The 17,875-nt window shown below is 32.9% G+C and overlaps 1 protein-coding gene across 1 annotated transcript in view; it reads right to left on the bottom strand.

Annotated features, from left to right (window-relative positions):
- Positions 1–17,875, bottom strand: part of LOC111055869 — a 39,376-nt gene that overhangs the window by 18,313 nt on the left and 3,188 nt on the right. Inside the window, 6 exon segments of the mRNA XM_022343170.2 lie at positions 1,681–1,766; positions 1,768–1,859; positions 2,756–2,882; positions 4,026–4,137; positions 12,444–12,555; positions 16,748–16,850. Of these exon segments, the coding sequence (XP_022198862.2) occupies positions 1,681–1,766; positions 1,768–1,859; positions 2,756–2,882; positions 4,026–4,137; positions 12,444–12,555; positions 16,748–16,850 (632 nt within the window).

Genomic DNA, 17,875 nt, shown 5'->3' with positions numbered 1-17,875 from the left:
TATAGCCACCGTTGTATCCCTGCCGCGGATGCCTTCTCTACAGCGCATGTCCATCTCGAGTAAGAATTATTATGTACAGAGTAATTATTGAATCGACTCACCTGCCAAAGCGCGTTGATTTCTCGCTCGAGAAGTGCAATATGGAAATTGAACTCCTGGAAGTATTGACTGCGCAGTTTGAATACACATGTAGCTTCATGTATGGCGTTCCTAGATTCTGTGGCTAGTCTGAATCTAGAGTCACTGTTCCTGTAAAATAAATTCAATTTCTTCAGCAACTGTATCTGCAGTATAGGAAATATATTCGAATTATTCACTGACTGTACTGATTAGTTGAATTTATAGTGAAGGTACTGTAACCAACTTTATCATTACGATACTATTAATGTAGGGATATTAATCTTTATTTCTAGAATATCAGAATATAATTTTTGATGAATAACAAATGATTGCTGAACTTCTACTGAATAGCCGTGAATATTTACTAAAGCTATCGTTCTCTTTATAAGTTATAAATTTGCTTTATAGAAAAAGTTTCTCTAGAATTCTCACTCTTCAGCAAAATGGAATTTCATGTTATCCTCGCTTGTAATCTGTACTTAAACACGAGAAAATACTCTTTTTATCTGATCAAGAAATAATTCATGAAATTATAATAGATTGTATACTGTATATTGTTCGTGAGTAAATGATTCCCATAAGCAAGTGAGATTCATAAAATGTTTCTGCTGAGAAGAATACAGTCATATTCACTTACAATGTAGATCTGCTATCTATCCATCACCAATCAAGCAAAACGGTACCCTCAAACTGAGTGATTAAGATAAATGTTTCAGGATTTTTAAATAATTGATTCTTCGAATCATGAATTGGCTTTATCTTATCACATGGGTTATTTTAAAACTAACAGAGCTGTATAGTATCTACTTTCTATATATGTCTACTGTCTGTTAGAGTAGAATACTCTGTAATACAATGGAGAGAAGAGATAACATGGAATATTCAATAGTACAGGCGTTTATTTCCGAAATTTCATTGTTATATCAAGCCATATTATTCGAATATCACTGTCCTTGGCAAGTGTAATAAACGGCACAGTATGAGAGACTACTGTCACATAGCTTCATGAAAAGAAACTATGAGAACTATCGACTTGACATAATAACATTTGCATTTGTGTAACATAAACGCTCTATACTTTCAGATATCCTCTTATTCTATCTTTTCTCTATGATAATACCACAAAGAAAAAAGCATAAGTAGATATAGGTAGATTAAGCATAAGTAGATATCCCATGGTAAAGGCCGTATATGTTCCAAATTTCAAGTTGATTTAATTGTTAATGAGTTAGTGAGAGTCGATTACTCTCGACCACTGTTTATAATTACTGTTTTGACTGAGGGAGAGTGTAAGAACGACACAGTAGACAGTATGAGAGACTACAGCGTCATGAAAGAGAAATACTAGGACTATCGGCTTCATTTAACTGTCTACTGATATTCAACTGCCTAATGAAATTAACTATCTATTGATATGTACTTGTTTGTCTAGTGATTTTTGGATTTCAAACGTCTTATACCATGGGATATCTTCTTATGCTATATTCTCTCTATGCTAATACTGAGCTATAATACTAATACTAAGATCTATAATGCTGATACTAGAGCTATAATACTGACAGAGTTGTGTTAATAGTAGCCCAGCTCTGGAATCCAGCTCTTGCCAGGGTGGCTCCTGCCTGGGTGAGTCTTGAAGCTTCTCTCCAAAGGGAGTTCTCCTGAGTAGAGAGTATCTCGGTAACTCCTCATCCGATCCAATTCGACCTCAAGTTCAGATGAGGCTGAACCAAGAACTTCTCCTGAAAAAATGAATTTTTTAAATGAGTATCGCACTCCTGTTTAAGAATTATTATTTTGATCTTATGATTGTACAATATTACGTGATGTAAACTTAATATAATAGGGGTGCAGTTATCATTTCAACGTCAAATATACTGGACTTGGGAGCTGCTTATAAGATATTATCAAAGTGTCAAGTGCTGCCTGCCTGCCTCGTCTACAATCAACAGGCTACAGAAAAGATCAACAACTGTTGAGAAAACTTAGGTGAAGAAGACGTTAGAGAAGAAGAAGAAGAAGAAGAAGAAGAAGAAGAAGAAGAAGAAGAGGAAGAAGATGAAGAAGAAGAAGTAAAAGAAGGAGGAGAAGAAGAAAAAGAAGAAGAAGGAAGAGAGAGATTGATTGATTAAGTACTTTATTCATGTAGATTACAACAATATATACTGGCTTATACACTTATATACAAGAGCTTACAATACAGCAACATTATAGATTGGAATAAGTATTTGAAAGTATCTATTCTAGTGTTCACATGAAAGTTTATATGATGAATCAATGAGTTGAAGATTCATCAAATAATCATGTGATGTGTATAATTATGCACATCTATAATCGATGCTTGGAAAAAGAATTTATGAATTGTTACAAAAATAAGAAATTTCATAGAAAACGAGATTCTTCTCCTGAATGGAAGATAAAAATGAAAGATGAATCATTTAATACTTTCCCATGCGTGCAATTCTTGCGTAGAACTTGTTAAAACTACAGCAATATATTCGTAAATTCTGGGTGATTCAGCCATCAAACATACCAAAATCATGCCATGATTAATTTCACATTACAAGTAAGAATTCTTGAGACGAGCTACTTCTGATCCGTCTCCAGTCATGGAAATGAAGAAAAACGGTTCACTAACCGAGTACAGTATCCTGGTGCTCGTACAGTCTTTGAAGGTGTTGAACTCTATCGCTGAGTTTTGCCACTTCTGCCTCAGTATCTTTTTTCCTTCGGGTCAGCCAATGAAGACAATGCTGCTTCAAAGCCTGCGAGTCAATTAAATGATCATTCAGTTAAAAGTTGAAGTTTATTCATTTATTTATTTATTTCATTTCATGATCACAATATCAAATTAATGATTGGGAGAGAATGAACAGGATAAACACAATAGTCCAAATGAGGACTGTCTAGCCAAACCAATAGAAAACTCACCTTTCAATTCCTCCAACAATATTATATAAACAGTACCTAATTAAATTTATGGATTCAAATTAGAAAGAGCCGCATTATAGTCTTGGTCACACCGGTCTCGCACGGCGTGTGCGTCATAACATTTTCGACAACTTCTTCAAAGAGCAATAAGTTAACGTTTTAATTGAAACATAATCTAGTTATTACTAATCAATCACTTATAAACAATGACCAGCCCACATTCGACAACAAATATTTCTGTACCAAAAGAGAAATAATGTGGAAGCTGGTTTCAGTGGTGATGAGTGATGTTAATCTGTGTGATTTAAATGAGTGATTCATTAATTTGATACTTAAAACTGAAGGTTTTGTATAATATAATTTTTCAATTTGATTCCTTACACTAAATCCAAAAGGTATGTTACAAAAAGTTCATACAGCAGTGGTACAATGTTATAAGGCATGTAAAGTATACGGTAAGCGTTTAGATCATAAAGCCATTTTCAACTATTCTCAATCTGTTCGCACGTTTAAATCCATTCAACACAGCAACAGACGGATGTATACAGACAGACGGAGGAAAAATCTCTCCCCAGGTTATCGAATGTTACAACGCATACAGACGTTCATATATATGTCTGAGTTTGTCTGCTCACGTCTGAATGCATACGTTTGTACCTGCCTCCGTCTGTCACCATACGTCTGTCCAGTCATTGGCCGTTATGCTGCATTGTAGAGTACAACTTCTTTCTCTGTTATGGCCATCTTCGTTATATTTCTCATTTTACTCTTCAGTTAGAAAATAATTAAGGACTGAAAATGTTGTGAATTGAACAAGACTTAAGCTATTTCGGACTATGAGTAACCTTATCTAAAATTGGGAGAGGAATAGCACATGGTTACCTTATTTTTCTCTCCCTATCATTTCGATGATGTACTTATTGTATGAATCAATAAATGAAGAATATGAAAGTAGATTGAAAATGAAAAGGTATTACCTTCCTTGTCAAATTAGCTATAAACTCTTCATGCTCGATTGCCACTTCCGGATTCCTGTTTATTCTCAGCTCCTGCATCGCTCTGTGTATTGATTCATCCGCAGATTCAATCCTAGAATGAAAAATGTATTTATTCAACTCAATAAAATTGTATGTTTTGGAATAGTCTCAGCTATCTGAACATTTTCATGAACAATGACATTGAAAAACATCAGTCTGGAAACAAGCTTCCCTAGTGACAGATAGTTTCACCATAGAGTAAAGATATAAAGATACCGTTGAATGCAAATAATACTCAAGTACAATAACACACCATCTAAACAGAGTGGAATAACACACTGTCTAAACAAAGTATAACGACACATCTTCTAAACAAAGTACAACGGCACATCATCTAAATACAGTAGAGTACACTCTTGTATTATTTGTCTATGGTTTCACATAAACAGCAGACCTGAATCGTTATCAACTGTCCTGAATAATGTGAAAAAGTTATCATTGAGAACGGGACCTGTAAAATGGAATGACTATTTATAACAGTACACCATGCTTCGAAGAATAGTGTATCTAATAGTTTATCTGAGGATTTGTATTTAATGATACAAAATTTGGGAATACTGAATGGGATTTTCTCATGTAAACATAAATATGTATAATATCGACAAACTTTTCTTCCTTTATAAAGGCGTATGATACAGTAAAGCGTATGATCAGACATAAGGGAAGATCTAAACCTAGCTCCGCAGTGCAGGCTGGATGCTTGTCTGACTCGGACTAGGCGCTGAGACAGCAAGTAATAGCAGCGTTGGTGGAACTGGGAATGCGAGCGGCCGCAGTGGCATCTTCCACCCAGCAATGGTCGGCGTAGTTCCGCCTAGCGGACAGACGAAAGATCAAACCAGTCGGTATTGAAAAATATACACTTCGAAATCTAGATCATGATAGTGGCACAGACGAAGAAGAAATAGTGGAGAAATAGACGAAGAAGAAAAACAAGAAGAAGAAGCATAAATTATTGTGAATTTGAACCATCGCAATAGACCCCTTACCAAAGTCCAAGGATGGTTCTCCAAAAAAGTTTGTCTATCATGACTTAGAAGTATTGTAATTCACAACATTAGTCGAAGGGCAGGCTATATTACAAATGCTACAAAAACTCTGGCGGGAGGTAGCATCTTCAAAGTCAGTTATTAGTATCAAATGCAATGCCAATTGCATCTATAACTCATCTAGTGAGTTCTCCACACATCAAAAATGGTTTAGTGATAGTAAACATCAACAAATTTCTTCATAAATATGAATATAAGTCATTTTAAAAGTGCTCTTACGAGATTCTGATCAGGAAAAAGCTTAATGTAGTTGTAAAGGATTCCACTAGATAGCGCTGGCAGTGAAAATGATACAAAGCACTTGATACTGTATCAACTTCGTAAGAATCACAGAGAAATGAAACAAAAGTTTGTCCAGTACTGCGTGACTGAATGCGAAGTGGAAGAAGAAGAAGAAGAAGAAGAAGAAGAAGAATAAGAAGAAGAAGAAGAAGAAGAAGAAGAAGAAGAAGAAGAAGAAGAAGAAGAAGAAGAAGAAGAAGAAGAATAAGAAGAAGAAGAAGAAGAAGAAGAAGAAGAAGAGAAGAAGAAGAAGAAAGAAGAAGAAGAAGAAGAAGAAGAAGAATAAGAAGAAGAAGAAGAAGAAAGAAGAAGAAGAAGAAGAAGAAGAAGAAGAAGAAGAAGAAGAAGAAGAAGAGAGAAGAAGAAGAAGAAGAAAGAAGAAGAAGAAGAAGAAGAAGAGAAGAAGAAGAAGAAGAAGAAGAAGAGAAGAAGAAGAAGAAGAAATAAGAGAAGAAGAAGAAGAGAAGAAGAAGAAGAAGAAGAAGAAGAAAGAAGAAGAAAGAAGAAGAAGAAGAAGAAAGAAGAAGAAGAAGAAGAAGAAGAAGAAGAAGAAGAAGAAGAAGAAGAAGAAGAAGAAGAAGAAGAAGAAGAAGAAGAAGAAGAAGAAGAAGAAGAAGAGGAGGTGGTGGTGTAGGAGGAGAGAGGAGGAGGAGGAGGAGGAGGGGGAGGAAGAGAAGAGGACTTTTAATATCAAACTTTGTATCTTTGGATTGATTAAATCTTCAGTGTGGATGAATAAGCTAACGTATCTACAAAGTTCTTGAAATAATTATTTCAACTATTATTTTTAGCTATGTTTGTTGCATTCATGGTAGTCTGCTATGAGCAGCTGCCTCTGCAACATGTCCCTATAAAGCAGTCCATCAGTCATCAGTCCATCAGTATCAGTGTAGATGTCCGGTTCAGTGAAAATATTATTCCCCTTTGTTCCAATGGTACTATTTATACTATTATTATACTTACATTCAGGACAGTACTGCCTGTGACAGTACTGCAGCGAGTTGCTTGACACAATCTGCTCTCATGACGACCTCCTCAAATGTAATGACATTGTGGCTAAATTTTGGGAGGAAAATATATGTAGAATAAAAGCACAATGGTAATTATGGACACGGAAAGTAAGTAAGTCCTTGCTCCACCGCGCTATGTGGGAATAAATAGTCCTCTCAAGCTGCGTACAGATATACGCGCCTCCAACCCGCGTCGCGCACGCTCCGCCCTCGTTCCGCAATCCCTCCGCCCCCGCTCTGTACACGCACCGATCATGAACGTTATGGGAGATGTTAGCTCTTCTCGAGTTCCACTCTTGCTCCCCGGTCGATCATCAATCGCTCTGCTCGAGTGAAGTTCGGTTGCGGAGCAGAGCGAAAGTCTGTACGCACCTTTAGAGCTTCTTGGAATAATTTTCCGCAATATTCAATGTACCAGAAAAGTACATTGATTCTTGTATACAGAGTGGGTGAAAAGTCCGAGAACGGCTTAATTTCTCATACACAAAGGTAATTTGATAGTGGGTGTGATTGGGAATCCTAATCAAATTGAAGATTCTACTTTAATATGAGTTTAAAAATCTGGTCCGCCATCTTGGATCCGCCATATTGAATACAACTTTTTTTTTAAATATGTAGGTGGCAATGCGATACATGGTTTCAATACGGAATTTCAAGATAAAAAAAATGGTGAAAACCGCATATCGATATTTCAAACCGTTTAGAAGATATTCACAAAAAAAGGAGACACTTCAATATTATTGTCAAATTCACATCACGAAGGAAAAAGGTTGCATGGCTCGCGGCGACAAAACTGAAGAAGGGAATTAGGCCTAAGCTGAAGGAAATCTGCAATTCGCCGGCCGACAATCAGGTTTATATCAACGAACATCTTTCACCATTCTTCAAGCGTTTGTTCGGGAAGGCCAAGGAATTGAGAAATAAAAAAAAAGAGACTCATGTTTGTCTGGATCAGAGACTGTAAAATATTTGTAAAAGAGAGCGAAAAGTCGCGAACAAAAAGAATTACTTGTGATGAAGATCTAGACTTATTCAATGATGATTGTTTTTTTTTCGTAATGACAAAAAAGCACAGTGCATAGGTTCATTGTCATTTGTTTTTTGATCTTATCTTTGTGATAATCAATACATTCTTACACATTTTTATTATTATAATTTTTTCAGATTAATAAGTCTATTTTATTTTTCCCACCATTTTATTCACGTCTTCGTATAATACATCTTCTATATTATCTATCTTTTTCTATATAACTTTCATTCTCTACTCCCTTCACTCTTCATTCTGCTTCATTTTTTTCTTATAAATACAAATTCATCTTACGATATAATTAATTTGAGTTATATGACTAATAACAATAATTATAGCTTCGATGATTTGATAGATCTGGAATGTTACAGTACGTTTGAGAATGATGACATAGTTAATTTTCACCCTGATCAGTTTGATGATGGTTCCAATGATTTTATTAATGTTATTCATATGAATATTCGAAGCATAGGAAAGAATTTTGATGAGTTTTGTTATACTTTACAGAATTGCAAACTAAACTATGATATCATAGTTTTATCAGAAACTTGGATGAATGAGAATAAGAGCTTCGATTATAGTTTCACTGCACTAAGTAAACCAGGTCATCTGAATAACTGTAATGGTATAATATTATGTGTTTTTATAAAAAATTATATATTATTCGATGAAATCGTTCATGTATAAGTGTTTACGAGTTTGTGTTTCTTGAATGGTTCCAAATTTTCTTAAATAACTCAATATTATTCGTTACAAGTGGTAATTGAGTGTAATATTTCTAATTAATTTATTAATTCAAGCCATCTAAATTCAAAATGTATAGTTTTCATTTTTGTTTTGGACTGAAATTTTATCAAAATTGTACACGTGAAATTCTAACCTTATTTCGGACTTTTTCACCTATAAATTTGGAAGAAAAATAGCACAAGGACTATCTTATTATTTTATCGTTCAATGTTATTACATTAGTGTCATTTGCATTGTAAATAAATAAAAATAAATAAATAAATGTAAATAGGGGAGCAGATACTCTTTCAATAAGATTACAAATGAATGGTTCAATTATAAATTTGATAGCAGTGTATAGATCACCAGCCGCTGACATTGATGTTTTATTATCTGATCTTGATACACAACTGAGAGACATTGATAAGACGAAGAAATTATCTTGCTGGGTGACTTGAATATCGATCTATTACAAAATAGTAAAACCTGAAATGAATATATCAGTTTAATGCAAATGAACGGTCTCAAGTCGTTCATTAACAAGCCAACACGAGTAAATGATAATTCTGAAACCTGTATTGATCACATTTTTTACAGAGGTCCGAAAATTGGGGAAGAAAACATTTTAGGAATAATTCATAAAACTTCTATAACCAATCATTTTTGTATAACTCTCCATATTAATATAAAAAACAGGCACCTAATAAACCAAACAACTTAAATCATTACAAGGAAAAAATAAATTATTTCAAACTCATTGATTTGTTGATGGAGGAAACATGGGTTGATGAACTTTCTGAACTGGACGCCTCTACTGACTTGGATGATATAGTAAACCGATTCGTAAAAAAGTTATTATCTTTTATAAAACTATCAACTCATCAAATAAAGTTGAAAAGTGAATCTAGACTTCTAAAGGAATGGATAAGTTCAGGTTTGGTGAATTCAATGAGAATAAGAGACAAAATGCATAGTACTTTGAAAAAACAACCTTTTAATGCCACGTTGAGAGTCTATAGAAATTTACTAAATAAACTTATCAAATCAGCAGAAAAAGACTTTTATAAGAACAAATTAAAATCATGTGAAGGGAACAATAAAAAGGTATGGAGCTGCATTCAAGAAATATTAAACAGTAACCGCAAAAAAGTTCTGCCTGGTATCGATCATGACTAAATAATTATTTTTCAGATGTAGGAAAGTCTTACGCGGAGAGAGTCTTCAAAGAAAATGAAAATCTACCTTATCTGGAAACCACTGCTGTTTCTAATTTCCGCCTTGTGAATTTTTTTTATGCATCCTACAAGTTCACAAGAAGTTATAAAACAAATAAATAATTTAAAAAATGGTGCATCCTCTGGATTTGATAATTTAAGTAGTTTTTCTTTAAAAAGAATAGCAACTTTTATAGCTCAGCCCCTAACATAATTTTTAATAGATGTATGGAAAATAGACAAGTCACTTTAAAACTGCAAACATAATTCCATTGCATAAATCTGGGGACAAAAAGAATACAGGCAATAATTATCGTCCAATAAGTATCATAAGTAGTTTATCCAAAGTTTTTAAAAATAATAAAAGAACAGGTTGTCTTATATTTAAAAAAGGTCAATTTAATATACCAGCATCAATATGCTTTCCAAGAAAATAAGAGTACTGAGGATGCCATGACTGAACTTGTAAAAGAAATAACATCTAATTTCAACACAAATAAAAAATCTTTGGCTGTGTTTCTGGACTTGGCCAAAACATTTGATACTGTGTGGGACACATCAACCTGCTTGAAAAACTTGAAAAATATGGATTTCGTGGTCCGGTCTTGAAGTTCTTTGCTAGTTATTATAGGGGAACAGAACACAAATCCAATGATATCTCTGAATGGAAAAGAGAGCAAAGTAACTTTAACAGAATTTGGCTTACCCCAGGGTACAGTTCTTTCTCCAATTTTATTTTTAGTTTATATGAATGATTTATTAAGACTTCCTATCAAGGGATGTAGAGTTTTGTCTTATGCTGATGATACTGCATTGGTTTTTACGGGGACTTCATGGGACAACGTGATATCCTTAACCAACATCGTACACTCTGGTGTGAGAGTGTCGCTTGTTAGAAATAAGTTGACACTGAATTACTCAAAGAGCGTTTATATGACTTTCTCACCAAACTCACGTACTCAACCCGATGATATCAGACCTCAATTAAATGCAGTAAGAGTACACAATGTGAATTGCTTGTATGGCATGAACGGTAGCAATCGTAATCAACCGGCTTGCTCTTGTTCCGTTTTAGAAAGCGTGACCAAAACAAAGTATTTAGGTGTCACTCTGGACCCACATTTAAGATGGAATGAGCATATAAATAGTATGTGTAGCAAAATGAAATGTATGATTCACAAATTTTAAAATTTGAGCTTACTTAAAGACAAAGGTCTAAGTAAAATGGTATACATAGCATATGCTCAGTCAGTCTTCCAGTATGGGTTTGGGGTGGCGCTTTCAATGCATATTTTAAAAAATTGATGTTATTCAAAAGGGTATTCTCAAGGCAGCCTTGGGAGTGTTCAGACGATACCCTAGTCACCAAATTTTTCTGGAATTTGGAGCTATGACAATCAGACAGCTATATATTAGAAATCTAATTAAATATATCAGCAATCATACAGATATCTTTACACTGCATCAAACTTATTATATTTTCAGATCTGTAAACAGATATATTGTTCCTCGAAGTGACTTATGTAGAAGACAATTCAACTACATAGTAAATAAACTAATAAATATTATTCCAGAACATTCTATAAAAATGAAACCCTCTAAAGCACTTAAAACAAAAATTGAGAACTGGATCAAGACCGAAAATGTTGTAGTCAAAATATTTTAATTCTAGGCATTCATCAATTCGTTATTATCATGTTTTATTCAATTATTTCCCCCTTTACTATATGAAAGTTGTCTATCAAACTGAATTCAATTTATATAATGTTATCCTGCACTGATTAAAATATTAATTATTTCCCCCTTTACTATTGAAAGTTGTCTCTCAAACTGAACCAATTTTATATAATGTTATCCTGCACTAATTTCAAATTCTTGATAATTATATCAAAATGAATATTTGTTTACGTTTATGTTTATACTATGAACTACTCCACTATAATGTTTTTTATTTTTATTTTTTGAAAGTGTATGCTAATTTTTTGTTTGAAGTGTTTGCTAAATTTCTTTTTATACAGTTACTTTTATTCTATTTTTCTCAAATTGGAGTGCTTACTGAATGCTTGTTGCTAGCGCACAAACTTTGTTTTGCTGGCAACGCCAATATTATATATTTTATTATTATTTAGTTTCAATAAAAACTTTTGTATTTTTGTTAGTGAATTTCTAATGTATGAAACTGAATTTTGTTTTCCATGTTTTGTGAATTATCTATATGAATTTGGCAATAAATTTGATTTGATTTGATATTTGACATTATTAATCAATACTATTCAAAGCAGAAAGGAGAGAAAAAAGTATGAGAACGGCTTAGTATCTCATGAAAGATTGTGATTCCGAGGTGGGTGTGATTGGGGATCCCTCTCAAATTGAAAATATTACTTCACTATGACTTCAAAAAACTGATCCGCCATCTTGGATCCGCCATATTGAATGCAACTTTATTTTTTTAAATAGGAAGGTTGTCATACAATACATGATTTCGATACGAAATTTCAAGAAAAAATTAATGGTGGAAACCGCACATCGATATCTCAAACCATCAGAAGATATACACATTATAATTCAATATATTTTATTTCTGATATGCATGATATTGATTAATAATGTGAATATCTTTTGAACGGTTTGAGATATTGATATGCGTGTTTCGCCATTCATTTTTCTTGAAATTTCGTATCGAAACCATGCATGATCACCTTCCTATTTTTAAAAATAAAGTTGCATTCAATATGGCGGATCCAAGATGGTAGACCATATTTTTAAAGTCATAGTAAAGTAGTATTTTCAATTTGAGTAGGATCCCCAATCTCTCTAACCGTTAAATAACCTTTGTGTATGAGATATTAAGCCGTTCTCGGACTTTTCACCCTACAGGGTGGGTATATGAGAATCTAGCTTTATTCGGTCTAGGAAGCTACTACCGTCAATTACTCAAAAACATCAATCTTACGTTTAATTTATCTCCAATAGATATCTGACTGAGATGGAACAAATGTCAAATCATCAGCTGGAATGAATAATGTTTAGAAATCACAATAGATACCTACTGTTCTTCTTCGGCTGGTACAGCTCCAGGCATTAGAACTTGATCATTATTCATTTCATTCAACGTTTCTTCAATTTCACTGTTAATTTTCTCCAATCTCGCCATGCAGTGTCCTAGAAGTGATGCGGCAATTACATTTTTATTTGAATTTATTACAAAGAATATTTACAAACCGTAAGCTATGAGGTTAATCTTACAACGGTATAGACAACTTATCAAATAGAGAATTTTCAAAATACTGTATAAGCTATGAAACCGCAAATAAACTGTAAGTTATTTGTACGTTAATTCAATATTGCAGGGAAGTTAATCTCACGACAGTATAGACAACGTATCAAATAGTGAATTAAAATAATATAGTGTAGAAATAAGTAATGGAACTGCAAATAAATTGTAAGTTATTTCTACACTGTCAATAAAGAAAGCCTTGAATTTTAACAGTGTGCTGGAGAATGAGAATCTCAACCAGGGTCCTGTTGCATGGTGAAATACAAGCTGAATATATTGAACCTTATTTTTCCAAAAAACATTACAAACAAAGAAAATGAAAAACAATAAGGGTACTTACTTATTGAATTAGCAAGTTGATGCTAAATGTAGCTATATATTTATAGTTTATTAATAAGAAAGTAACATTGCTGCTAGAATAAATATAATGTCTATTATAAATAATTACGGGTAATATTTGAGGAAAAATGATACCTGCATAGGTTTAAAACCTATGCGCAGGTAGATTATTAAAAAAAGATCAAACAAAGACACAAAGAAAATTACAAACGAGTTGATAATTATAACTAACGTAGTAGTATAATTATAACTAATTTAACGTACCTAAAAAATAAAAGTGGAAACTTTCCAGAGATGAGGTGAAAGAGATTATAATTATAAAGAAGAAAGCAAGATTATAAATAGAACAAGCATTAGACTAATTGAACAACAAAGTTCGCATAGCTATTTAATAGTTATGCTTATGGTTTTGCAATTACCAACGATGACAATAATTATATTTAATTACATTACGGTACTACTATGATACTATGAACAAGTTAACTAAAAAAAGGAGAAATGAAAAGGAGTACTACGAAACTAAAGTAACAGAACAAACAAAACAATTGATGATAAGTTACTGAAGCAATCAGTACTAAAATAATAGTTTTACTTTTCTATCCTAATAACCCAGCTGACTACTGGTATTATTAGTTTGTATTCCATGATGCAATAGGCCTCTGATCGTAATTTATTAGTTTTCTACAAAGAGAGTTTCGTTTAATTTTGTAACGATGATTCAAAATATAGAAAACAATTAAATTTTTATCATTCTCAAAAGTATAGAAAAAATCAGAGATTCAAGTGCAATGAACTATATACAGTTCTATATGGAAAATAATTAATTTCAATTCATCCTCTTGACACAAAACGAGATTTCAAATCATAATCAGCTTTCTTAAGTTGAACTTTACGTCTCCATTGACTACAATATGTTATTTCAATGGTGACTGGTTGGTGAATAGTGAACATCAGAATGTAAATTGAATATAAAACGGATATGAAACGTAACATTGGATAAGAAAAGGATGATGAATATGGTGTATCTGAAAATAAATGTCTGATGTTTAAATATACATGTGAAATACCTTGAAAAGCCTCATCATGTTTTATTTCTTTTTGGAAGCCATTTTTATCGCAACACTACATTGTGAAATGATAAATTCAGTGAGATGTATCATAGGGATAGATATGAATTTGTTTTCGCTTGCAGATGATTTGTTTTGAAAATGATCACAAACTTGAATGAAGAAGATTTTAGCTACTTATGCTGAGATTTAAAGAAGTTCTATAATTAAAAAAAACTATTGATATGCCAAACAATGAGAAGCATTATGTGCATTATGTAAAAGAAGAAACATTATGACCATCGGTGTAGAGGTGTATGGACTAACAAGAGGTGTTATGAAAAGAGATAGAGGTGAACATAGAGAATGGAAAATACTCCTTGGGGTTACCAGATTGTACAAAATACGGAATCTATATAATAAGAGAGAGTAGGGTTATGTTTGTTCGTGTGTTCATTTGTTCGTTTGTTCGCATCAAAACATGTCAACTTGTGGATTGCATACCGGAAAAACGGGAATGATTTAGATCTCCAAATTTTGCACATGGATTCTAAAAATATCAATCTCGTGCACCTGGAAGCCCAAATTTCAATTTTCGTTCCAGATTTTTCAGAATTAATGTTCAAATTTCATCTATGCTACCGTACATGAAGTTCCATAGGCTACATTGTTGCAGCCCAGAAGTGCGTTTTTTATGAGGAGGTTATAATGCTGTTGCAAGACTATCATTTTCGAACGGCCGTGTAGAGTAACAGTAAAACGGAGCGATGGTTCCTCGGGTCGAATCCCGATTCTTCCCAATTTTTTTGTTCTTAATTTTTCCCTCGAAACGTATTATTATCAATTATTTTTTGAAGGAATTTGTTTCCATTACAATTGAACTTGGATTTTATCAAATAATTATTTTTAATGTAAAATTTTGCCACCAGTACAAATGGAATGGACATAGTCTTCATGCTGTAGGCCTATCATTGAATTTCATAAGAAAAACATGAATAGATCACAATAAAATAAGTGATAATTTATATTCTTCAGTTATAATGTACTATCAGACACGAATTCGCAGTGAAACGAGTATTTCAGGTATTTTGTTTGGAATTGGGAAAACAAAAGGCTGCCTGATTCAAATTGAGAAGGATCTAATCGATACTAAAATTTATTGATGTATTGGAGAAATCAATATGATTCTGTGAGGTCTTCAAGTATTATGTCTTCTTCAGTTTTCTATACTATAATAAAGGAAAGAACTGGCTTATACACGTGAGGAATAGGGAATTATGTTTGACGCATCATCACGTCTGAAATATACTCAACTGATTAATTTGAAATTTTGCATATAGATTCTTAATTAACCAAGGATGGTTATTTATGCCTATTTTCAGTTCTTCAAGATTTCATTACGTCAAGTTTTTAATTTGTCATGCTTCCAGTTGTTGTATAGAAGCAGCTGAACATTTCTTTTAAAAGGGGCATTAGATTATAGGTATGATTGGGGATCCTATTCGAATAAAAATAACTGATTTTCTGTTACATCAAAACCGCACCGATTCCTCAAACCGTTCAAAAGTTATTCCCATTCAAAGATACTGATAAATCATCCATCTACCCATCATCTTTACTAGAATAATGGAAAGAGCTGGCTCATACACGTACGTGATGTAGAAAAATTATGTTTGACACATCATCACGTCTGAACTACTGGACTGATTGATTTGAAATTTTGCATAAAGATTCTTCATTAACCGAGGATGGTTATAGGCCTATTTTCAAATTTCGAATTTTTTATTACGTCAAGTTTTCATTTTGCAAAGTTTTAAAATAGACCCTTGTGAAGCACGGGTTACCTACTAGTATAGAATAAGTGAGGAAATCAATATCAAATCGGATATGAACAAGTTCATTCAAGACAAGACATTAGTCTCTTAGTATTTTGTCCTATTATTATATTATCATCCTTATATTTAATACGGTACCACTGATGGTAGATGGATTGAAATTATGAAAGATTGTACGAGAATGAAAGCAATAGATGAAAATTTAGAGACCAAGGAGATTTTATCGAGGTAAGATGGCTATTAGAAGAATAACCAATAGATATGTATTATTGGACAGGAAGATGGGAGCATATAGAGAAAAGATAGCATAATCTATCCTATGCTATCTTATAGAGAAAAGATAGCATAATCTATCCTATGCTATCTTATAGAGAAAAGATCGCATAGGATAGATTATGCTAGAGAAAAGATAACAGAATAGATTATGCTAGAGAAAAGATAGCATAATCTGTCCTATGCTATCTTATAGAGAAAAGATAGCATAGGATAGATTATGCTAGAGAAAAGATAGCAGGATAGATTATGCTAGAGAAAAGATAGCCCTATATGCTATCTTTGAAAGGCAGTGAAATCCTACAGGAATGTCTAGGGATGAATCTTGTGCAAATTTGATTATATTGACCTGCTCTGACGAATTTTCAATGGAAAAGCGATTCAATAGTAAATTTGATTTTTAAAAGATTAAAAGCCAAAAAACATGAGCTATGTATAAAAACGAATGAACTCTAAGGATTTAATTGAAAATATAGGGATTCACACAATTTACTAATAGGTTTTAAATAGATAATCATGTACTGTAAAGTTGAATATTGAATTATGGCTTGAAATCCGATTGAGAAATGGAGTTGGAAGTTTACCCAATGACGGTGCAGGGGCAGCCTTCTCTTCTCTCCATATGTCGCGGTCTATCCGGAGGAACGTATCGAGAAGATCAGCACCCAAGCTGCTGGTTACACGTCTCTGAAAATGTTATAAACTTTTCAATATTTTCATAAAATAGCTTGAAAACTGTGAGTGTAAACCAATGAGGATCATTCCATAATATAAACCCAAGAATTGAATTTCTAGAAAGACAAAAGTTTGTTTATTTTAGTATTAATCATTATCGGTCATATTTTGATCATAGATCAGGAAATGATAGATCTAAACAAGCACTTCCAATCTTTTACTGGTCAAAATTCGGAGAGTGACAGTTTTGCGCTCAGGCGGTTGTTTTTTCCAGATCAAAAAATTTTATATTTTGATTTGTGACTGTTAATGAATAGATAAAAGTGAACATTTTTTGTGTATACTTCACAGTTCAAAATCATGAGAAAATTACAACAATTTAGAATTGAGACTCATTCTTTCAAGTATACATAGGAATTATACAATTATAAAAGTAAAATTTAAATTAAATCAAGGTTCCGTTATTAAATGAGCAATGTCAATTCCTTTAATAACATTATACAAACAATTATTATAGAGAAAAGATAGCATAAGCTATGCATACACAGCATACGTAGTATAAGGTTTCTCATACTTTCTTTCATCTATGATATTATTATTGTACAGTAGAGGCTCATATCTATTATAATATTCAAATATTATACTTTGTCTTCCCTACAAGGTAGACTTCAAATTCACTGCGATTACGAAAAGATGGAAGAAATTTCATAAAGATTTGAGCATTTGTTGTTAGGTTTCGTTGAATGGAGTCAATGTCAAGTAAACAGAGAGCGTGGTGACCTCACATAGAAAACACAGTTTGTCTGAAGACAGCGAACACATCAAGTCACTCAATAATTCTCTGTGATTGATTGCAAACCCATACTCCCATTTAAGGTCTTTTCAGTGTTCAAGGAACGATCATATCCCTTTGTTTTCTATTTACTTTTCATAGCCTACATTAGAATTAGAAGTAATGGTAGTCACTTTGCTATTTCTAAGTCTGCTATAAATCCTTATGAGAATACATAAATTAATCTCAAAAGATACATATAGAG

The sequence above is a fragment of the Nilaparvata lugens genome, chromosome X, assembly GCF_014356525.2.
Source record: "Nilaparvata lugens isolate BPH chromosome X, ASM1435652v1, whole genome shotgun sequence".
NCBI classification, from domain to species: domain Eukaryota; kingdom Metazoa; phylum Arthropoda; class Insecta; order Hemiptera; family Delphacidae; genus Nilaparvata; species Nilaparvata lugens.
The sequence above is the reverse complement of the archived record's forward strand: the minus strand, read 5'-3'. Positions and strand labels throughout refer to the sequence as shown.